General features: G+C 42.5%; 1 protein-coding gene across 10 annotated transcripts in view; it reads right to left on the reverse strand.

Moving 5' to 3' along the window:
• NRG3 (neuregulin 3) overlaps positions 1 to 25,252 on the reverse strand; it is a 1,112,157-nt gene that overhangs the window by 4,602 nt on the left and 1,082,303 nt on the right. For 4 of the 10 annotated variants that reach the window (XR_005016924.1, XM_036829738.1, XM_036829740.1 and 1 more), the window contains exons 7-8: positions 7,914 to 8,047; positions 3,347 to 3,517 (exon numbers count right to left, since the gene is read on the reverse strand). Coding sequence is in view for 9 of the 10 variants with exons in the window: in XM_036829738.1 (XP_036685633.1) it covers positions 3,347 to 3,517; positions 7,914 to 8,047 (305 nt within the window). In the remaining variant the exon portion in view is untranslated. Of the gene's footprint in view, positions 1 to 3,346; positions 3,521 to 7,913; positions 8,048 to 25,252 lie in introns of all 10 variants that reach the window. The other 6 variants (XM_036829745.1, XM_036829743.1, XM_036829739.1 and 3 more) reach the window with 2 other exon arrangements.

Below are 25,252 nucleotides of genomic sequence, written 5' to 3' on the forward strand. Positions count from 1 at the left end.
AGCCAAACTTGGAGCAGTCTTCTACTATGCCTGCCTGCCGACTGAAGGAGTCAACTTACACATCATCTCACAAGCCAGGTATGGGTCACACGCTGGCAACAACTGAAATCTAAAATGCTGCCCTAACATGAAGATGCACTTTAAACAATTAGAACTCTCCAAAAATGTGATTGTGTTTTGGATCAGAGAGGATTTCAAGTCTCACCACCATGACATGCTCTGGAATCTTAGACAAACACGGCGGCCTTACTTTAATTCTCTCATTCATTAAAACCATCAGGTAGCAATACTGATCTAGAGGGACCGCTCTGAGAACTCACTGAAGGAATGCCTCTTCACTCTTCCAGTACAGGCACACTACTAATCCTCCCTTCCTTCCTAGAGTTGCTGTGAGTGTCCTAGCACTGGTCTTTGATTAGGAGGTGATACTACTCTCCAGAAGTTGAAGTGAGAGTTACATTTCTAGGTATGATTCTTGATTAGAAGATACTCAGAGTTCTGTATCCCTTCAGAGTCAACGACTACTGTCACACATTTGATCCATAAGCTTGTCATTCATTGACTGTAAAACACCAGTTTGGACCAGTTGGACTGCCCTTCCTCCAATCCCTCAACAAAGTAATCACAAGTACATTTCCTCTGTAACTATGTGAGTCAAAGCATCCTTTTAAAGAGGGAAGATTTCAACAATTAGTCATTTGGTTTGATTCCCAGTAATTCAGGGGTCAGGCCAAGAAATCAGTGTTTCCCCAGAGGACTCCAAGACCCAGTTCTTGGAGCATAAGGGATTAGAATGAACTGACTAAATTGAAGGAATCTACTTCTCCCTCTGGAGCCATACAATTAGAGATTCCATTTACACATCACCATCCATGACTGTGATTTTTCTTCACATTCCTTTCCTGGTTTAGTGGTTTACTTAGTCAGAAAGGCCGGTATTCAATCCACTTCTTTTACGTGGGCTATCCCACCTTGGGTTAGCCTTTTAAATTCTGCTATCTTTAGTGTGTTCATCTGTACACTTCCTGAAGAATAACTGAATGTAAGTTTGTAAAGTTGCTAGTTAAGTGAGGTGGATAATCAGTATGTTTCGATCCCTTCTACTTTGAAGGTAGCAATCTAACTTTTGTGATTCCATCTCTTTCTGTCCAGTACACGATTCCATTAGTTTGATTTGCCTGACATAACCCAGTTCACAGCTCTGTGAGCCACTGCCATGGCTGTCACCAATCCACTAATCCGGGGAAAGGCTCTTGAAGAAGCTCCTTTCTACCTGACTCCCTCCTCAAGCTTCACTAAGTCAGGCGCTGGGTTCAAGCTGGGTTGAAGTTAGTGTCAAGGAGAAACATCATATACACCGGGAACCTAACTAGCAGACAGCACCCACATGCTTGATAAACAAGCATCAGATGCCTCTTATAAATTCATTCACTCCCCCTCCAGGCTAGGGCCAGATTTGAAAAGGGCCTTTAGCTGTGAAATTCTATTACCAATCCCATTTCCAGTCCGGAGAGACGGTCAGTCCCCCAGGAGAGGGAAATAGCTGTTGTCAAGAATGAGATTGCTCCCTGAGACACATTGTGCTGAGCACACAGTGACTTATACGAGTCACCATTTATCAACATCAGGTGTGGTATCACATAAGAAAATACAGGTGGCTAGCCAATTGGAGAGAATATTCCAAACCCAATGATGATTGAACCCAAAACAAAACGATAGCCATAACAGTGCCCAACAGAAGAAAGACAGCATGGGCTGGGTTCTCTCTCCACTCACAAAATCTCTCAAAAACTTGATTGCACCTCACTCATTCTCACTCGGACGTTCACCCCAGGGGAAAAAAAAAACACCTAAGTAACAGACATTATTAGTGATTTCAGAAGAAAAGTAATTATGAAACATGATTAATCATAGGCTAAATGCAAGCCCCTTTTCCAGATATAAGGCAAAGAGAAATGCAAACTACTTCTTGACTTGCATTATACATTTTGGACAACTTTTAGCTGTTATGTTGAGTGTGTAAATCTCACCTCAGATCTTACCAAATATATTTTATAGTCTATTTGGAATTGCTTCAAAATTACAAAATCCAGACACGGGCTATTTATTTCCTATCTTCTAGTCTTCCTACAGAAATCTGCTGCTGAGATTCGTCAGACATGGCATTGTTGCATACATATCGCCGAGAAGAAAAGACAAAGGTAAGAGTCTGGGACAGACCTCAAACTTGCTTTGGCTTTTAACTTGCTACAGACAGGGTGGAAAAATCACCCAGACCAAAGCAGCAAAGAAACCTAGCCTGGTTGACTCAGAGAGAGAAAAACTAGATGCAACAAGAACCTGGCTTGAGTGAAGAAATGGATTCTTGGAATTTCTGGAGTAAAGCCTGATTGCACTGCTCTTGAAATTAATAATAATGGTTCCTGTGACAATAGCTACAAGTACCCCTTCTCTGTTTCCCATGTGTCAGGTACAAGCCCTTGACACATGTAATTTCTTTTTAATCTGCCCAACAACCCTCAGGAAAGCTGGTATTATTTTGTTCAATTTATAGACGAGAAAATGTAAGCTCAGATGATAAAACTTTCTCAAATTCATACAAGTAGTAAGGGGCAAAGATGAGATTTGAAATTCAGTCAGTTTCGATAAGGGCTGCCATATTTGGTTGAACAGCTTGTGTCGGTTAGGTGAGTGGTGGCTAAAATTCATTCTACACTCCACTCACCATGCTATGAGGGCCTGTGTCCACTGAGAGGAAGGGACACTTTTTACACTGCAAAGATGACCAACAGCCATGGAGTCCAAAGCCAATTTTTCCACCCCTGCACCGTGAATGAAACTAGAGATCTGAGTTTAGCTACTTGTGCCTTGACAATACTCTGTCAACACTGACTGAGACTTGTTCAAGAATGCTCGATGGAGCAGATGCTATATATATGTTACAGGTTATTGTTACGGTATTGTCCACAATAGTGATTAGAGAATTAAGCACTTTTTTCCCCCAAACCTAAGGAACACTTTAGTCATCCTAAGAAATCTGTTTTTTAAAATCAAAGACCCATTCCCAGTTATTTTAGCAACTGCAATAATAACATAGTGTCTAGATGACTATACACTTACTTTTTTCTTAATGCTATATATCTTTTCCATCTAACATTTCCCTAATATCGATTTCCATTGTATCTGTTTTTTAAAGTTATTCTTTTGTGGAACAAAGGTGGAAGCAAGCGTAAATAGCCAAATAATGATGAAATCAGTGAATAAAACCCCAAGGAACATAATAACTCAATTTAAAACTATATCATTCATAACACCTTCCCTAAATTCCATTGCTTTTACGACCTACCCTTGGCAAGGTATCGTATCCTGGTCTGGGATCCTTGATTCCTCGAGTTGCTGATATGCTGGTCCCACGATTCCGCCCAACCTACTTCGGGGTGAGGGGGGTGTCCTTCTGAAGGCATTCCTATGGAGCATTCCACTCCTTTGCCCTGGGCTGCAGCAAGAGGAGAGAGTCCTGCTGGTGGAAAGAAAACCAACAAACAAATTGATCATAGCAATAACCTCACAGGTGGCTGCTGAAACTTTTCAAGCACTGCATTTCCACCCTAGATCCTCAAAGTTCTAGGTCAGGCTCCATCCATGCTTGTAGGATATCTGTTAGGAGGGATCGAAAGTTGCTGAATCCATTTTATCTTTGGAGGGACTGAGAAGAAAAGAAGTTCCATTTCCTGTGTTTCTGGCTTTCCAGTCTGGAGAACAATGGACTAAAATAACACCAGCTTTCCAGCCAAAGAGGTGCGCTTGAGGAATTCTCCAGTTCCTGATTCCCATCCTCCCTCATTATCCAAGCTACAAAAGTGCCTCTAATAGAAATAAAAATAGCCTTGTTATTAAACACTGCCAAGAACTAAACCCAAGAAGCCTTAAGGGCTTTATGGGGAAAATTTCACCTGTGTTAGTGGTAGAATAAACAAACCTTATTTTAACTGCCTTTCTCTCCTTAATATATATGTTACTTTTGCAGTTCACTGTCTCAAATTTTTGTAAATCCTGAGAACCTAAATTATTTTTCTTTTGAGTTTGCTTCAACTTTTTTTTTATTGAATGAAAGATTCTTTAAATTCTATAGTGCTTTACAATTTTCAAAAGAAGTTTCACACACATGATTTTATATAATCCCATAATAAACCTTTGAGTTTGCTTTTAATAAACATCTGATCATATATTTCGCTCGACTCATACATCCAAATACCCAAATCACCATGCCAGATGCCATCAAAGGGCAAGGCATAAACGGGATATACCTCAGGTAAGATCCCTACATAGATCACGTTAGACAAAGAACTCGACTCTTTACAGAAATCAATTACTAATTTGATGCATTACTTATTCCATATCCATTCCTCTCTCCACCCCACCGAATTTACCCTACTACCATGTGAACTCTTCCTGTGCAGACATTCCATGAGATGCCAATAAGGGAACTTAGAATTTTTGTGTTGTTACTCATTTAGCTCTGAAAATAGCAATAAAACCACACACAGAAACAGCAAAAACATTTTCAAAATTTCAATAAAGTTCTAAAGGATCCAGTCCCCCAAATGAATTTTACCCATATTACTACATTATTTGGAGTTCTGTAAGTTTTCCCCCCACAAACATTACTGTTATTTCCACTTAATAAATACAAAACTTCTCAAATATTATTTAAGGTCAGAATTTGAGAACCTGACAAATGAGTGCTAGTAGCCACCTTCCTGGTTTGGGCAAGGCGAAATGATCACACTTTATAACTTCATATTCGTCAAGCCCAACATTAACTTCCTGAGTTTGTGCAAACACCAGATCATACCTGGCAATGTTATTACAACTTCATCATAATATTTCTGGGTTGAGTGTATTGAGTCCTAACATGCCTAACAACAAGGGACCTCTAGTTAGGTCTCTAAGCCAACGAGTTTAAGGAGCTCTATAATAACTAATTTGTTTCCCTCCCTTCCAGCTTCTATCTATACCATCCAGTGGCAATTGTGGAGTCCACAGGGTACTCAGGCTTGGATGCTAGAATTAGCTGCATCAGGTCTGTATGATACTGGGGAAAGTACTTGTATATCATCAGTCAGAGTCCTGGGGGAAAATAGATAGCACTCTATATTGGGTCATTTGGGAAGATTTTGCTATTTACTAAAAAGTGTGTTCACTGTTTGTTTGAAAAAAAAAATACAGGATACTTCTGTACATAAGGGCTGGTAACAATGGGAAACTGTTACCATCCCCGTAACTGAAAGGACAAGGGGAAGGAGCAGTTACCTGATTGAAGAGAGAAAGGGCTTGTAAGAAGAGGACCTCCTGGCTAGTGCCAGGAAGAGGGCTGTAGCTGAGGCAACCAGGCAGGGAGGATGGGAGCAGAAGTGCTAGGACCTCACTGGCCTCTGCCCTTCCATCGCTTGCCTGTACATCGCAAGAAACCAACAGAAGCCCAAAAGCAAGTGAGCCTGCTGCCCTCTTAGTGCACAAGGCAGGGCAGAAAAAGGTAAAGCCTAGAGATGGGTGGAAGAGATGCAAATAACGGTATTAGCACTTGTTTAGGTATTTTCATAGTATTGCTATGGGGATTAAAGAGATAAAGTATGTAAAGTGCTTAGCAGGGAGTCTGGCACTTAGTAGTTGCTCAACAAAGTAAATTCCCCTGCCCAAACTGACAACTCAAAGGCTCATACTAATCACTGAAAACCCTGGACTTATTTCACCTTAAAAAACCTACACATGTGCTGTCTATAAATGAGTTATATTGCCAAAATATAATAAGTACAACATGACATAATAGATTTCTTCTTTAAAAAGAAAGAGGGTTTTTTTTTTTTTTTGGACTAAACAAGAGAAATAATGGCTTTGAATTAACAGCTTTGTTTCATAAATGAGTTATCCAAATGAGTCATATTTGCAGTGCACAAAAGAAATGAATTATTCATAGCTAGCCAAAATGTCACAACAAAAAAGTCTACCTGTATGAGCTAGTGACCCATCTTAAAAAACAGTTCTATACCTATTGATCAATCAACTATTCAAGCTTTCTAACCCAGTGGCATTCAGGAAGTTACACAGCAGTTTGCAGGATGTATAAATCAATCAGTGACTAGGTTATCAATCACGAAAACGTTTAAGTCTACTGCATGTTTTACAAAACAAAAGCTATGATATATTGAACTATAATTTACAAAGTTCTAAAAGCACTTTATAAATCAACCCTTGCCTATCTATCAGGACATAATGTATGCCAACAAATACTGCAATGTCATTGAACCAAATAAAAAAGGTCTCTTAGAGACTTCCTTATTTGATCTGTGAGTGATTCCTAGAAACCATAGTAGAAACCAAGTTTAGGAGGAGGTATATCAACAGACAAAAGTAGGGGTAGGGTATTTGCAGGTCAAATACATTAGAAGCTATAATTGCTTAATCATATCAACTTTAAAACATGTACGACATAATATAGTACTTAATTATTTTACTTGACTGAATGGAATACCACTTTAACGTGTATTACAATCAGCAGAGGAAAATGCTCTTTTGGAAAAAAAACATCTTCTAAAAGGCCAATAATTTTGTACTTAATTCCCTAATTGAAGAACATCCACTACGTCCAGTTAACTGAAGTAATCTTTTCACAGGGAAATATTTGTAAATGCCCCAATTGATATAAACCAAAAATTGTAGTTAATAACTAAAGCAATTATCCAGTAGCCAAACATATTTCATCCTGTGTTGAAAATATTTAAACCTTTTTTTCTTTTTTTAACTTAGCAAACCCTTGGTACCTCAGTCTCTACCCATGTAGATTAAGAATAAAAATCACCATCAAGTACTAATGATTAGTATCAAGAGTGACGTGAAAACCTCATAGTAAATGTGGCCAGCATCAAGAAAATCTTTTTTAGGGGCTCCCTGAAAGGTGAGGGAGAAGTTAGTTTCCTTGAATAATGCATACTTCTCTCACGGTGGTTTTCAAAATATTGCCTACATATATGAAAACCAAGGGTCAACAACATTTATCTTCCATTGCTGGGAACACTGTTATTTTTTACCTTTTCCATTTAATCTCTTCATAATTAAGAATTTTTTAAATACTGTACCTCTTACTAAAAAAAGGAAGCTTACATCTTTGGACAACTTCCACAAAGACTGATGACATATCAATACTTTTGGATGCACATAAACATAATGTCTGTTCTAGTAAGTCTCAAATGTTGGCACTTTAGAACAAAACTTTCAATTTTTGGAGTTCCAGATTCCTATGTATAAACAGAGCATGTGACTAGAAGATGCTGAAGAATTTGCTCAGCCTCAGAATGCTGTAAAATTTATAACCTTTATAAGATAACTTTATTTTTGGCTTTCTCCCCCAAAGAGCCAATTTTTACAGTCAGCTTGTTAAAAAAAAAAAAAGTCCCACTCCATTGATAATGGAAGATCTAATAAACCAAAGGAGAAGATTTGCCAGGCTTCTTCCTCCTGGAAAATTTTCTTTGTGTGAGAACCATGTTGGAAGACCTGGAGCATGTCCTATCTGCTGCCTAGGGAAGAATTAGTCATTAAATTTGCAGACAGTGATAAGGCAGGCTAGGAAAAATCATGCTTTTAATAGTTTTTCAGATTGCAATTGTTTCATTCACTGGTCTGTGTCTGCAGACTTGATGGGTGTTGTTAATAGTTCCTTTAGGCTTCCTCTAGGGGCATTGCTGCCTGCTGGTATCTTTGTCTGCTAGGAGCTGCTTGAGCATCCACTGCATGGGGAACGACAGGAGAAGCAAGAACGATCATCTCTCCTGAATAATGTTGTCATTCCTCGGCATGTGTTGTCCAGTGTTATACATTGTGTCAACGCACCCATTCCCACCATGATTAGCTACCTGTACCTGTGGTGTTTGACAGATTGGCTTCCTCTGTTGGGAGAAGGGACCTCTGGGAATGACTGGGGGCCGGCAAAACTTGACTCCATCATTTTCTCCAATGCAGTCACAGGATGCCTTTCCGCCTTTGAATACTGTGGGAAATCACATGCACAGAGTTGAGCTGGAGGAGAAGTTATGAGAGCAGGGCCTCTGATACTACAGCTGGGTATCAAAAAGTTACTGGAACTTACCAGTAACTTTTCCACTGGGCACCTGATCAGGAGAATGACAAAAACATCATTTTCATCCTATTTCTCACACACTGAATATGCTCTCCCCTCTTGCCCCCAAAACTCTTTGTGATTAGATAAGGTCCATTCAACAGGGTTCTTCACGTTAGAATCTTAAGTCTATCTTTTCATTTCAGTCTTCACCCATGGCACACTATGCCTGAGAGCCAAAATCACACATATTTTTTTCATTGGAGTATAGTTGATATACAATATTATATAAGTTAATACAAGGAATTTTTAATTCAATGTACATTTTACCAAAAAAATTAATTAGTAGATGGACTAACAATAGGGATTCAATAAATGCTAATTGAGTGAACTTCACAACAGTCTCAGATTTATGGAAGGCTTTGATTTAGAGTATCTGCCCACTACTCTCCACTGTTTCTCTCTCTCAGCCTGATACCAGGTAATTACCATGTCTAATAAGAGAAGTGTGTGAACAGTTTACTCTTTATAGTTATTAACCCTTGGTTTCACCTTTGACTATGAGATATCACAAGGCACAGGGGCCTAAAGAAAACCATATAGCTATGGCATATTAAGAAAAACTTTGCTCCCAGGGAAATATCACATGGCATCTCAATCAGGCAGCAGTTGTCAAGTTTAACACTCCCTGGACACTTGGCACTTGAACAAGCAACAAGGATTATCAAGTTTCTTTTCTAGAAATGTCAATGAAAACTATGCTGAGAAATGACATTTTTTGAAGGCTAATAACCAAATTAGAGAGATTTTGAAATCCAGATATTCACATGTAATATATGAACAAGAATTTCACAGAAAAACAAAGATAGATATGCAGAATACATACAAAAAAGTATATAACTGAACTCATTGTAGAGATGAAAATCAGAATAGAGAACGTTAAATTTCAGGAGTACTTAGTAAAGGCAAAGATTCAAGGAAAATAGAGTTGGTGCTAATTTGTTGGGGGTATACATTGGTAATGTGTTGCAAAATATTAAATATAGGTACTCTTTGATGCAGAGTACTACTTCTAGGGATTTCGATCATTAATTGTAAAAGTTGGAAATGATATAATCAGCAAAGTGTGTCAGTGGTACGATTTTTAATAACAGAAAACAAAAGAGAAGCAACTAGAAACAATAGAAATGGCCACAAATGAATATTATACAGCCATTGAAAAGAATAAAATCAAAGTATGAAAAGTATGAATATGAATCCACGTGTGCAAATAAGGAAAATGCAGTAAACAGATGTATATATAAGTGTATGCATGTGTGTATATACAAACATATTTAGCTTTGTGTGTGTATATATATATATGTATAGATTTTGTATGTACATATACATATATGTTTCTGTGTGTGTGTGTGCACGCAACCACATGGGATGCAGATGGGAAACAAAAGTAAACTATTAACTAGGTGTTATTCTTGGGAAAAAGTATATTGGTGGGTATGGGCTATGGAGACTAAGGAAATTGTCAAGGTTATGTAACTTTAAGTTCAAAATCTCTAACTAAATGTTTTTAAGTACTTCCAAAACAAACCACATAATGTTAGTAATGACCACATCTTGAATCAGAATATGAATTCTACAAAATGGACTTAACAGAAGCTATTTAGACTTCTTGCAAAATGGAGTGAGTTGACATGGAACAAAAAGAAGATATGGAGATAATTTGGAAAAGGTGGTTGTTTTCAACAGCCCCAAGTTACAAAGATCCAAAAAATGATGGAAATACCTTCACATGTACTTCTTTGTTGACTAATTAAGTTGTTTATCATAAATCATCCATGGAAAAAGTGAATTGAATCAACATGTTATTGAAATGTAAACAACATACTGAATTTCTATTTCTAGACTTCCAGGTTCTATAAAAGATCTACTAGAATTTTTTTTTTCTCCCAACTTTTAATAAATTGCTTGAGAAGACAAACTCAGATGGTTGGAAGCCTCAGCTGTAGACACAGGTGAGATTATCTGGAGACATCTGTGGCAAATTGGAGGGGGTAACTTCTGTGCTACTTCTGCAGAGGGCTATCAGTGGGCGACATCGGCCAGTGTTTCTAGCACACCCACATTTTCCAGAGAAATTGCCAAATCATTAAAAGTCAGCAGCCCATTCCTTTTTCAAAAACAATGTATGTCAAGAAGCCTAGTTCAGCTTTGGGGCCGTTAGTTCAGAGCCTCTGCTTTGAATGAGACTTTTGATCATGAGAGCTAGAGGGCCTTGTTCAAAATGTGGGATAAAAGTCTTGAATAGAATCAACCTCTTACTTATTCTGCTTATTCATAGCATTCATAATAGATATAATGTTCTAAATCTTTTCTTTCAAATGCTTAGATTATTGTTATACAGTTGCTTTCACTGGTATTATTGTGGTCCATTAACACAAATTTGTCTCCAAAATTTAATATTTTGGATTTTTCTCTCATAGCCTTTTTGAGAATCGTTTTCATTTTAGTGGCTACATTTAATCTGAGATGCAGGTTTAACTTGCTGGTATCCCAATCCAAGGTTAGTTGAGATAAGTTGGAACACAAAAAAACCTAATAATTTGGCAATCCTTCAAACTAATAGTCCATACATATTGGTTCAAATGAATTTAGACATAGACTCCAGTTTTCAGTTCTGACAAATAAAGAGCTTAGAAATCGTCATTCCTGTCCTTAAAATAAGAAAAAAGCTGAACAAACAAAATCAGTGACTATTCTTATACCCATCAGATAATTGAGGTTGCAGGGCAAACCACCCCTCTAAAACCTGGAAAGACAAGTGAATACAGAGAGTCAGCCAAGATCAGCTTGAGACAGCCTGGGACCTGGGGGCCTTTGCTGCAGTGCCTGCACCTGGACAAACACCTCCTCCAGCAACAGAATACAAAGAATCTATTCGGGACTAACAATAACCTCGTGCATGCTCAGTTGGGACAAATTATGAACGACAAGATACAAAACACCAAAAACCCAACTGTCACTTCTGAGATGCCCAGAGCAAAAGCAGGGTACTGTGCATGATGCCTGCACACAGAATTACCAAGAGGGTGGGCAGACCACCTAAGCCGACCCCTGGACCCACCCCTACCTTCACCCTGTATAAGGAACCAGCTCGCCCCCACCTCAGGGAGGGAGTAAGGGAACCTGTTACTTGTTTTCACTCCCTCCTGCTGCAGCATGAGTCCCAGTAAAGACTTGCCTGAATTTCTTGTCTGGCCTCTTATCAATTTCTATTGATTAAGGAGGCCAAGAACACTGGTCAGTAACATACTTTGTTGTGACTCTGCCGGGACGTTCTCCCATTCCCGGGAGGGGATCTGGGCACCTCCGGGACCACCGACCACGGAATACAGCTTCCCAGTGGGTGACAGGCGGCCACCTGAAGCTCTTGTTTCAGCGTCACCACGTTTGGTAAGTCTGCCTTCCTGGCCCCTGAGGGCCTCAATACCCTCATTCAGGCGACACTTTCCCCCTCCCCTTTGTCCTTTTTCCCTCACCACTTTCCCTTTCCCTCTCCTGAAATCTCTCTCCTTCTTTCTCTGTCCTCTCCTACTTCTCTGTCTTATCCTCCCGAGAGAGTGGACGTCGGGCAGCTACAGCATCACTGTTCTCAGCTCGTGAGACCTGCTCCCTCTGGCCGGCAACAGCTCACCTTGACAGGTCACAAGCAGAGGTGGGAGAGGCTCGCCTAACACCAAGCAGACCTTGGTCCAGTGGGCCTTCCCTGATGGGAGATTTATGAGAGTGACAGAGGTTCCATCCTCCTATCATGTAGTGGCTGGACGTCTGATCCTCCCAATATTCTCACCTTTCTTTTCCTCTGCCAAGAGAAGTCTCATTGGGAACAGGCTGAAGCGGCAGATTTCTACATACTGGTGTATGTGTGGGTGAGAGTCCCACCTGTGGGTTGGTGACCCGCAGACGATGGACAGCTGGCTGGTTTCGGGGCTTGATCACCTTGGTGGGCAGTGGACAGGGCACTCCCTCCTTCACTGGCCCTTTCTGGAAGTGCGCAGGCTGGTGCCTGAATAGACACCCTTGGGGGGCAGGCTGAAAAGGCAATCGCTTTCTGTCTCTTTTTTTTCAGTCTTTTCTGTCCCTCCTCTCCTGTCCTCTCCCTTGGTCCTCATCACCTACACTCCCATCCCCTTCATCCTGGAGACTCTTTGTCTGTGTCACTAACTCTGGGGAGGGAATTCTGTGATCCCCTTTGTCGTTACACTAGACCTCGACTCCATCCGGGCCCCGGGATCTCTAGTTGTTAGTCTCCAGATTTATATGTAAACATGGGAAATGCCCAGGGAATCCCCAGAGATTCTCCTCTGGGTTGAATTCTTAACCATTGGAGACAGTAAAGAAATAAGCTGATTTTCTTTTGCAACACAGCCTGGTTCCCGTATACCTTGGGTGACCAGGAGAAGTGGCCACGGAATGGATCCCTTAAATTTAACACCATTTTACAACTGGACCTATTTTGTAAGCAGTCTTAAAAATGGGGAGAGGTCCCATATGTGTAGGCCCATACGTGTAGACTCCAGACTGAGGGATTCCTGTTGTTTATATGTAGCCTCTCTTCCTGTGTTGCCCCCGAAAGATTCAGAGCCAGACGTTCTCACAGACCCCTTCATTCAGCTGCCGACTAGCCATCGGCGTACTGAGCCTCCTTCTCAGGCCCCTCTTTCTTCTTCCCCTTCACCATCTTCTTCAACTCGCAGACCCCCACCTTTCCCTGTCAAGTCAGAGACTCAAAAATCGGAGCCCCTTGTGTTTCCTCCAATGGGACTCCGATCAGGTTCAAAGTTAGCCACCACTGTTGCCCCCCAAGGCCTTTACCCCCTCTAGGAAGCAGCTAATGGGAACGGAGGGATTACTAGAGTGCATGTCCCCTTCTTGATGCGGGACTTAGGAATCTGTAAGGAGAGGTTTGGCAGGTTCTCAGAGAACCCTGACAAGCTGAGCCTGACAAATTCATCAGGCTGGGGTTAACATTCTCTCTTACCTGGCAGGACATCATGGTTATTCTGGCCCAGTTGCACCCCGGATGAAAAGGAGCATATATCGAGAAAGGCCAGAGAACACACAGATGGCCTACTGGTCACCCATCCACACTGCCAAATTTATCAGGTGGTGGGGGGATGCAATCCCAGAACATGACCCACGCTGGGACAATGAAGATCATGTAGGCCAGGCTAGGATGAGACATTACTCATCTATCAGAAGGAATGAAAGGTATATGGTGAAGCCTGTAAATGATAAGATCCCAGAGGTTATACAGGAAGAAAGAGGAAAACCTGGCAGTCTTCCTGAGCCAGGTGACCAAGCCATTCAGGAAGTACACCAATCTAGACCCTGAGTCTGCAGAAGGGAGGACACTGTTGGCCACGCATTTTACCACCCAGGCCACTCCTGATATCAGGAGAGAGTAACAAAAGCTTGAGGCTGGGCCGCAAACCCCATGGTCAACCTTGGTAGAGGAGGCCTTCAAGGTCTATAGCAATCGAGACTTAACAGAAGAGGCCAATAAGGATAAGAGGCTGATAAAGAAAACGCAGCTTTTGGCCACTCTGATCCACCCACCACCTCGAGGGGACCCTAGAAGGCTGCGAAGGCTGGACAGACCACCAAGAAGCTGCCTGGGCACAAACCAGTGTGCCTTTTGTTGGAAGGAGGGGCCCTGGAAGGGGGAATGTCCTGAGCGCCCTCCTGTGGGATGCCAGAGGGGCAGCCCCAACCCCAGTTCCTTGTGAATCTCTCAGATGAGAGATTCCCACACACCGACTGATGGGGTGAGTGCCTGCCTAGCTCCAGATCCTATTCGTTCCATCCTCATGACTCCAGCGGAGCCTCAGGTCACCCTTGACGTGGCGGGTAGGAGAACTGATATTCTTGTAGACACTGGAGCCGCCACCTCTGTTGTGACTAGGCCGGCCGGCCCCCTCTCCAACCGTGACTGTACTGTGACGGGAGTTGATGGACAGCCAAAGGTAAGGCGATTTACATCTCCCCTTGCCTGCAGAGTCGGGTCCGTTATCATTACTCCTTTTTGTATATGCCACAATGCCCTGTCCCCCTCCTTGAAGAGATTTGCTAAATAAATTAGGAGCTAGTATATTCTTAGTCCAATGAGGTAGAAAATGCAAATAGAAAATGTGCATCTATTAGTAGCCCCAGATGACCCGCGTGCTGGTCATCAAAAGATTCTCCAAGACCTCCCCCCAAGAAATTAGAGAACAAGTAGATCCTGCAGTTTGGGGTACCTTGGTTTCAGGAAGGGCAAAACATGTTTTCCCAATGAAAATAAGATTAAGGCCTAGGGAAAGGCCCCTGAAAGAGACAATATCTTTTAAAGCCTGAAGCCCTGATGGGGATCCAATCACTGCTCACCAAATTCCTAAAACACGGACTCATTAGGCCCTGCTGATCCCCTTGCGACACCCTGACCCTCCCCGTTCAGAAGCCTAACAGGGAGTGTCAGTTTGTGCAAGACTTGCGAGCAGTGAATGAGGCAGTCATCCCTATTCACCCAATGGTGCCAAACCCATACACCCTCCTCGCCCACGTATTGGGAAAGCTCAGTATTTCTCTGTTTTGGACCTCAAAGATGCATTTTTCTGTATTCCCCTACATCCAGACTCTCAATACCTTTTTGCCTTTGAATGGAGGGACCCTGACACCCTGGAGGCTACCCAATATACCTGGACAGTGCTTCCGCAGGGTTTTGGGACAGCCCCCATCTTTTTGGAAATGTGTTAGCAAGGGAACTGAGCCTTGAGAAGGGAACTCTGCTACAATATGTTGATGATTTATTGATAAGTAGTGAGACCAAACAAGATTCAGATCAATATACTGCTAGGGTCCTAAATTTTCTGGCAAAAAGGGGATATAAACTGTCTCCAACCAAGGCTCAGATCTCACAGCAACAGGTTTAGTATTTAGGATTTGTTTTGACCCCAGGGGAAAGAGCCCTGGCCATAGATGGAAAAACAGTAATTAGTGCACTACCATCTCCAACCACAAAGAGGCAACTTGGAGGCTTTCTCAGGTTGCCTGGGTTCTGTCATATCTGAGTTCCAAATTGTGGCCTTATAGCAAAACCCCTACAAGAGGTTCTAAAGGGAGAAGAAAGGGAGCCCCTTCAATGGAATAGGGACCACCAGCAGGCCTTTGAGATTCTAAAGACCGCGTTGAGTAGAGCACCAGCACTGGGGGTTCCACATTTGGACAAGCCCTTCACCCTATACACTCATGAGAGGTCAGGGACAGCACTAGGAGTCCTGACCCAAAAGCTGGGACCGGGTCAGAGACCAATGGCTTACTTTTCAAAACAGCTGGATTCAGTGGCCCTGTGATGGCCAAGCTGCCTACGGGCAGTAGCTGTCACAGCCCTGTTGGTTAATGAGGGTTCCAAGCTCACCCTGAGACAACACCTAGATGTATTAACCCCTCATTAGGTACAATTTGTACTGGAAGTCACAGGACATTATTGGTTGACTGGAGGAAGGTTAACAAGATATCAGGCCCTCCTAATGGACACCCCCGACATTACCTTAAAGGTGTGCCAAACCCTGAACCCGGCAACTCTGTATCCAGTGGTCGAGAGTGGAGACTTAGTGCATTCGTATACAGAGACCATAGAACAGACTTACTCCAGCATGTCTGATCTTCTCGATGAGCCTCTTGAGAGCCCTGAGGTCGAATGGTTTACTGATGGGAGCAGTTTTATAGAAATGGGAACCCGAAAGTCGGGGTATGCCATAGTTAGTCTCGGTGAAGTCATAGAAGCCAAGGCCCTGCCACCCTAGACATACAGGTTCCATGTACTACATGCTCATGCTGCCATTTGGAAAGAAAGAGGAATGTTAACCACTAGAACCTCTCTCATAAAGATTTAATTCTGTCTCTTTAGAAGCAGTGCAGCTCCCGACCCAGGTGGCAGTAATCCACTGTAGGGGCCAGCAGAGGGATGGATCTTTTGTGAGCCAAGCAAAGCTGACTGAATTGCAAAACAGGCAGCTCTACTGCAAGAGCCTGAGCAAGTTATGGCCCTAGTGATTGCCCCCCCACCAAACTCCCTAGCGTTCCCCAGTATTCCCCACAGGAACAAGAAAATGCTGAGAAATGGGGCTATGAGAAAGGAAGCACAGGCTGGTATAAAAAGGAGAATAAGGTTCTAATCCCTGAAGTCCAACAATGTTAACTCACTAAGAGCTTACATGATGCCACCCGCTATGGGAGAGATGCACCGTGGGACTTGAGGCAAAAGGCTTTTTCAGGGAAGGGGATTAAACGAACAGTAAAACAAGTAACGCTTGCCTGTGCTTATGTGTCTGTAATAAACCACAGGCCCATCCAATCCCCCCTTTGTTACTCAGGCCAGTTCAATGCTGAGGGACATACCCGGGGGGAAGACTGGCAGTTAGATTTCACCCAAATACCCCTGTTGTCAGGATATAAATATCTTCTTGTGTTCATTGATACTTTCACAGGATGGGATGAAGCCTTCTCCATTCGATCTGAAAAGGCTACTGAAGTCTGTAAGTCCCTTTTAAAAGAAATAATTCCTCGGTTGGGACTTCCAAAGTCCCTCCAGAGCGATAACGGGCCCTCTTTTATAGCCAGAATCACACAGGGACTCACAATGGCCCTAGGGATAGACTACAAGCTACACACCTCTTGGCACCCCCAGTCTTCAGGGAAGGTAGAGAAAATGAACCATACTTTAAAGAAAACCTTAGCAAAGCTCTGCCAGAGACTCATGAACCCTGGACCAACCTGTTTCCTATTGCACTTCTCAGGGTCCGTGTAGCCCCCAGTTATAACCTGAGGCTTAGCCCATTTGAAATGACCTATGGGAGGCCTTTTCTTACTACTGACATTCTACTGGATGAGGAAGTGAGTCAGACCCTGAGGTATATTATTCATCTAGAACATGTTCAGAAGGCAATCCAGGACTATGCCCACAAGGCACAGCCAGCTCCCACTCAGTGGAAGGGGCCGTTCCTTCACAAATAAACCCCGGGGACCAAGTTCTTCTTAAAACCTGGAAAGAGGGGTCCCCCAAAAGACCAACTATTGCCAAAATAGAAGGGCCCCTATAAAGTAATTTTAGCCGCCCCCCCCCCCCCCCCCCGTTGTCAAACTGCAAGGGATATCTAGTTGGGTACATCTGTCCACACTAAAGCTTTTATCCCCGCAGGTACAACTGAACAGTACACCTGTGAGCCGGTGGAAAATCTGAGATACCTATTCAGAAGACAGGCACCATCGACAGATAAGTAAGAGGATGCGGCGGGTTGGACTCCTATGTGCCATTCTTGCTATTGTACCCTTGCTTGCATTCTGCCTGTTTGCTCAGACACCCACACCAAGGAAGCAGCTCCTTTGTCCATGCTGGGTTTAAGGGAAACACTCCACCACAGAAAAGCTCCTCCTATTGACTCTGTCTGCCTTACTAGTCCCAGTAACCAGGGGATAATGGCAAGAAAACTCACCTATCAACATTTCCAGAATCATATCTGAAGGGGAACATTTAAAAGAACGCTGGATATGCCATCAACACCCCCAGCTGGCTACTGGCCCTCCTCTTTCATTTCCCCTACAGCTGCCAGTTTCAATGGTAATTAATGACCTAAATCAGGGACAACTGCCACCCCCTCAACCTCTGCTAGTCACACTTGCACCTTCCAGTGGTCTATTCCAATGCTTTAAGCTTACTCCCTCATACACCTGGACCCGAGGCATGGGGTACCTTATGTTAAACTGCACAAACAATTTGTTTCACATGCCCCTAGAACCCCCTGGGGTATTACACCAGATATCCTGCCACTTATATGGGGTTAAACTGTACTTTCAACATTACCCACTGGTGCCTTGTTTCATACTCTGGCCTCGTACCCCTAAACAACACAGAAATGGAATGTAAATGGCAAGAAGGAAACATCCCATCCACCTGGTCAATCCAATTTGACCCACCTGTGGGATACTGGGCAAATAGTGATCTGGCCTATTGGGTGTGACCCTCTGATGATGTCAGCAGGATCATACATGAGCATCTTGTTAAAAATGTTGTAGAGCTTTAAATACTTAGTTATCAATGAAATGGTCTGCTATCCCCTAATTATTCAAGTACTAGCAACAGGTTATGTCCTTCAGGGACTGTCTACTCTTAACAACCGTGAGACAGACATTCAGGTCTGCATCCCAGAAGGGTCTGTTTTCCCCTGCAGACACCCAAACCATCATATGTTGTGGAATTATGGCCAGGCCCTGTCCTTTTCCAACCAAGCTATGGCCTATAAATGCATTGATAATGTCCACTTCATAGGAGAGAGTGCACTCTAGGGGCCACAGGGATGAGAGGGACTTTTATCTATAACAGGACCACAGGGATGAGAGGGACTTTTATCTATAACAGGACCACTCTGGCTCACAACTGAACCTGGAAAGCACTGGGAGTGATCTTAGCAGGGGCAGGGCTGGCCATAGGACTGGCAGCTCCATGGGCACACTTTACCTATCATGAAGTAACACTGAGAAGTCTCACCAGACAGCTTGGTTGTAGGATGGAACAGACAGGGCGGGCCTTAATGGGACTTAAGACCCCTCTTGTTTCTTTGGCTAATGTAGTTCTTGACGATTGTCTAGCTCTTGAGTATCTTCTGTCAGAACTAGGTGGAGTGTGTGTGATAACTGATACTTACTGCTGTACCTGGATCAATGCGACAGGACAGCTAGAAGTTAATATTAAGGAAATAAAGGGAATTCCCTGGTGGTCCAGTGGTTAGGACTTCGAGCTTTCACTGCTGTGGGCCTGGATTCAATCCCTGGTTGGAAAACTAAGATGCTGCAAGCTGTGTGGTGCAGCCAAAACAAAAAAAAAGAAGTATACACCCCAGCAGAGTGGCTTCACAAGTGCGATATCGCCTCCACTGTCTGGTCAACAGTTTAGGAAGAAGCCTTCCCAAAGTTATCCTGGTTCCTTCCCTTTCTAGGCCCTTTAGTGGCTATTTTTGTTGTTCTCCTTTTGGGCCCTAGTTTGTTTAACCTTTTGGTTAAGTTTGTGTCTTCTAGCCTTCAACAGTTTTGAGTAAGGCTCACGATGGCTCAAGGAATTCAACCCATTCCAGTGGAGGGTGGCGCAGGTCCCTACAGGTCCTTGGAACAGTCAGCAAGGGACTTCTATGCCTCCAGGGTACGCTAGGGTCTGTGGCCCCTGTCCAGCAGGAAGAAGTTTCAGAAAAAGAGACCTTCTGCCCCTTAACCCTTAAGAATGAGGGGTGTAGAATCCCTCAGGGGGCAATGAGACCGACTGGGACCTGGGAGCCTTTGCTGCAGTGCTTGCACGGGGACAAACGCCTCCTCAAGCAGCAGAATACAAAGAAACTATAAGAGATTAAAAATAACTACATACATGCGCAGTTGGGGCAAATTATGAATGACAAGATACAAAAACCCAACTGCCACTTCTGAGATGCCCGGAGCAAAAGCAGGGTACTGCGCACGATCCTGGCACACAGCACCACCAAGGGGGAGGACAGACCACCTACGCCATCCCTTCGGCCTGACCCCTGGACCCACTCCTACCCTCACCCCATATAAAGAACCAGCTCGCCCCCTCCCCCTCCCCCGCAGGGAGCGAGCAAGGGAGGCCAAGAACCCTGGTCAGTAACAAGCTTACCTACAGAAGAATCTTCCAGAAACATAAACTGGTAGGAATACTTAAGTGGTAATTTTAATAAGTTTTTGGAATCTGCATGTGGACTAGAGGGAAAGTAAAAATTATCTCAGGGCTATAGTCTTAGGGAGTGTTCTCACACTTGCTTGAGTTTAACCTCCTCCAGGACCACACCAGATTCCCACAAAAAAGTATGAAAAAAATAAATAAATCATCTCATGTCTCTGAGGAGAAAGTAATCATTTTGAAATGCACGCACAATGTTCTGCATTATAACTGTCTACTTTTCAGTGAAAAGAGACTTTTACCAGAGCCTGATCTCCCCTAAGGGAAGAGCATTCCACTCAATAATTGAAGAAGAGACAAATTCTTTGCAGTAGAATTCCAAATAACTTATGTGGACACTCTGCCTTCACAAAGGGTGAGCATAACTCCCCACTCCTTAAGTGTGGACTACACATGGTTGCTTCCTTCTAAAGAGAACTTTGTAGAAAGGGATGGGGAAGAAAGAGTAACACCACAGTGGAGTTGCCTGACATTACTACCTCAGACAGATGACAAAAGGAATCATCAACAGTGATAAATCATATTGAGAGAATGCACTTTTGATAGGATGTGATGAAAAAGGCACTTTACCTGTATTGTCTTTCTTACAAAACCCCGTAATACCAATCTAATCGGGAGAAAAACATTAAACAAATTCCAGTAGAGGAGCATCCTACAAAATACTTGACCAGGACTCCTAAAAACTATCAAGGTCATTAAAATAAGGAAAGTCTGACAAACTATCACAGCCAAGAGGAACCAAAGGATATGACAGCTAAATGTGATGTGGTATCCGCATGGGATCTTGGAAAAGAAGAAGTAATTAGGTAAAAACGAATTCTGAATAAACCATGGATTTGAGTTAATAACAATGCATCAGTATGAGTTCACTAATTGAACAAATGTCCCATATCAATGTACAATGTTAATAATAGGGGAACCTGGGTTCAGCGTATATGGGAACTCTCTGTACTAACTTTGCAACTTTTCTGTACATCTAAAACTGTCCTACAAAATAAAGTTCACTTAAAAAATTTAAAAAAAATTTAAGCAAAAGATACATACCAAAAATAATAATAATTTAGAGACTAAAGGCAGTATTCAGCTTTCCTTTATTTTCCTGAGTAGCTTAGCTGTAGGCCTTCAAGGTGCAAAACCCACTCAGTAAAACAGTCTGCATAGACTCTCCTTAAAGGCAGCTTAATTGACCGGGATTATAGCCTTTGGACATTTTATAATCTGTGCTAAAAGCATTTATTATGGTTCCTCCCAAAATGTGTGCAGTTCCTCCCTGGGAGGAGTTAAGGTCGGCACAATTTTATCTCATCCATCTGATAGTATCCCCAGTGAAGTTCAAGTGCTCAGGTTAGCTGCATGTCTGGTTCTCCCCCTTAACGTTTCTGTACAATGTTACAAGATACAGCAGTTGATTCCACGTTCTTTCCCTGTACTCACACAGATCTTGACATTTTGTGTTTGTCCATGTTTTGTTCAAAACCCCATTTGATGTAATGTCACTTTAATCGTGAATAAGAAGACGGCACAGACCATTCACTGGTCCTTTCAAACACCCACATAGACCCTGGTCATACTGTTATTTCATGGGGAAGCATTCATCCCGATTGGCTTCCCCGAAAGCCCTCCTTGTGGAAATGTTCTTGGGTGCTGAGGACACCCACTGTTGTTTGCACCATCACCTGCCTTGCTCCTAGCACACTGTTAGTGGTGCCCTAAAATCAATAGAACTGTCAGATGAAACAGGAGCATGTTGGAAGTACAGCAAGGTATGCTGTTTCCAGGTCTGCCCCCTGCAAGCAGCCCGAGTCAGAAAGTTAAATGAAAGCCGTGTCTGTGTTGGAAAGCAATGTTGACAGAGTTGATAATCACCTGGTCTGGAACCCCAGGCAATAAAGCCAGGAGGGAGGATATTGTAAAATGGTTTTAAGGTTTTCAATGTCTTGTCTCCCCATTGCTCTCAGCTCACCTATGTCTGTGTCAAAAAATTCTTTATTGCAGGTCTGATCTGAGCCCAGAAGATCGTGAGACTGAGTGGTTATAACATGTTTTAGAGCGTGGTTTCATCTGGATCTCTAATACGAGTAATTAAAAACAACTCAACAGTTGTGGTTATTTTAAGAATGTTTGCACCATGTACCAGAGCCGGAAGAACTATAACAACTGCTGTCAAACTTCAACACATTCCACTGAAGAGGAATAATAGAACTAGACACCCAGCACAGCAAGCACTCCTCCCGGCCCCTATCCCTCACTCTCCACCACCTCACCTTCACCAGGTGCCCGCTTCAGCCAGGGGGAACTGAGCACATGTTATTCCCTCTTCTCAGAGAGCTCTAGGCCGTTCCTATTGTCAGGTTATCTCCCAGACCTGCCTTCTGTAAGCTCTACAGCACTGTTCACTATTGGCTGTAGGCCTTGGCGCATTTGTTTGTGGGATTTTTTGATTAATATCTATCACCTACAGTAATCAGTAATCTCCTTGAAAGTAGGAACACTGTCATTTTTGGTCATCATGATATCCCTTGTCCTTACTAGATATTTAATACATATTTGAATCAACAGATGAATGTATGAATCTATAGCAAATCCATAAGTTAGAATTTGATATTTAAAACAAGAGATCAGGTTTTAGACTAGAATGATTCAAAATTAACTTTGATTCATGCTTCAAAGAGATTACCTCTTCTGACCAACCCCTATCAAACTATCTGATGAACTTCAACTCACTCTCAAGACTCAGTGTAAATGTCACCTGCTTTGGGGTGGGCTTCGCAGATTCCCCCAGCCAATTTTAGATGTCTTTTTCCATTATCTGATAGCAATTTGAATTAATGTATCCACATGATAAAAAGAAGTATATGCTTACGTGTTTGTTCCTAGCACTAGCCCATGAGGTCCCTGAAGTCAGGATCCATCTTCTGTTTGTATTTTTTAAGATCTTCATGCAGTGTCCAACAGAGAAAAATATTCAAAAAGCATTACAGAATAAATGCCTCTCTCTACCAATTATCAAGGCTGTACTAGGCATTAAATTCTTCTTGTTCTCCTATAGCGTGCAAATATTATCTTCCAATTCTTTCTCATTGAATGTTACTCCCACAAACCTATCCTTCCTAAGATGGTTATTGAAAAAACTGTGGGAAGGGGTACATAATTTTGTTCCTTTACTTTTCACTAATGTATACTTTCCCTTGATTTTAAGAAAGAATATATCATCTCTCTTTTGATGACTTCTGTTTCTGATCCCTGAACTAGGTGCTGGGAAGTTTCACTCCCTTGACTGGTCTGGAGGTTATAACTCTAGGCCCAGCTCTCTCTCTCTCCCCCTGGGGACACAGGAAATGAGGTCAGTTCATCTCTTTGAGTTACAAATGCTTCATTTGTAAAGGATGGTATGGGGCTAGGTGCTTCTAAGGCACTGCCAGGTCTAGTTCTGCAGCTTCTGAGTCAAGTGTTCCCATAGTATCATGTTGCTTCACTGGATTGGGTGTTTCACATCTTGTTAAATGACTGTAAAGTGAAACCCTACCCCATGAATGTGTAATGAGCTTAAGGGAGTGCCAGAAACAGCCAATTTATTTGTTAAATACTGCAAAGAATTTCAAGTAGTCAACCTGGGCTCCAAGATAAGATAAAGATAAATTTGCCTGATATGGTAAGCAAAGTAGGAAATTTTCCCACCTAAGGATTATAGTGGACCAGGGTTACCTGTGTCCTTCCATGCAGTAGAAATAAATGCCTGAAGTGGGCACTGGTGATAGAACTCCCGTGCTAGGCTGTCAGAATCTCCTAGTGGACACATCTTGCATCTTGACCTTGGACTCCGGACTTTCTCATCACTCTTGACATTTGGGAAAGATCACTTTCTGTTGTGGGGGACCACCCCAGACATTACACGGTATTTGTCAGCACCCTCTACTCATAGACACCTGTGCACTTCCCTCCCAAGTTGTAACACCCAAAGTGTTTCTAGACTTTGCCAAATGTTCTGTGGGGCAACACTGCCCCCTGTTGAGAACCACTGAGTTACAGAGATGTGGGTTTAGTTCTTAGCTATTCACTAGCTAGCTGCCTGACAGAACTTTCTCAAGCTTTGTTTGAGTCCTAGATTCCTCTTCTGCACATCGTGGGTGTAAACTATGTAGTTGTTGTTAGGACTAAATAAGGCTATGTATTTATATTATTTAGCATGATTCTATGCCTGTACCCAGTACATGTTATTTGCTGTTATTATTATCGTTATTTTATTTATCATTTTTTGCTGTTATCATTAACATTGGTATTTCCTCGTAGCTCTTGTCTGAAGAAAAAAACTATAGACCTACAAAAGAAAAATGCGGGCTTCCCTGGTGGCTCAGTGGTTAAGAATCTGCCTGCCAATGCAGGGGACACAGGTTCGAGCCCTGGTCCTGGAAGATCCCACATGCCGTGGAGCAACTAAGCCCGTGTGCCACAACTACTGAGCCCACGTGCCATAACTACTGAAGCCTGCGTGCCTAGAGCCTGTGCTCTGCAACAAGAGAAGCCACTGCAATGAGAAGCCCGCGCACCACAACGAAGAGTAGCCCTGCTCACTGCAACCAGAGAAAGCCCACGCACAGCAATGAAGACCCAACACAGCCAAAAATAAAAATAAAAAATAAATAAAAATTTAAAAAAAAGAAAAAAAAATGCTTTTCCAAATTTTCTTTAATACATTTGCATTTGACTATGCATGCAGATATTTCTTAGTCAGTCACATGACAAATTACTGCTTTCCCTAAGACTACCTGCTACTTGACCAACTGCTCAGATGTCCTATATGCTTCCTGTATATCTTAAGCATAGCACTGTAGGAAAGCAAATGTTCTTAAACATTTCAGTTTCTTTTTAAGGGATTATTGATATGTATTCTCTATTACTATTTTCTCCCATAACATATGGCATGAAAAACTGCTGTTAAATTGTTATTTGCTTCTTATAATAAAACTATGAGTGAGGGTATCAGCATGTAATTCACCACAGTGGAAATCTGACTAGATATATATGAAGAGAGATTATACTACCCTCTCAAACAGTGAAATTTAATTAAAGGATACAATTTTCTCCTATTAAATTAGCAAAAGAAATGCTGACAAAGGTATAACAAAGCTGGTAGGGACCATATTGCTTTCTTGCACTGAAATTGATATGTGCCTTAGGGAAAGCAACTTGTTCATTTTAGACTAGTCTTGTAAAGCGATCTGCTCGGGAGTCTCTTGAGCCCAGTCGCCAATGTGTAGAATGCTATGGCTGGCATGCGTAGGTCTCCTCAATGCACCTTGAGCTCTTTCTTCAGGGTCCTTAAATGCCTTCCTCTCACATCTATTCTCTGCCTGAAC

Source organism: Balaenoptera musculus, chromosome 16, assembly GCF_009873245.2.
Source record: "Balaenoptera musculus isolate JJ_BM4_2016_0621 chromosome 16, mBalMus1.pri.v3, whole genome shotgun sequence".
Taxonomy (NCBI): domain Eukaryota; kingdom Metazoa; phylum Chordata; class Mammalia; order Artiodactyla; family Balaenopteridae; genus Balaenoptera; species Balaenoptera musculus.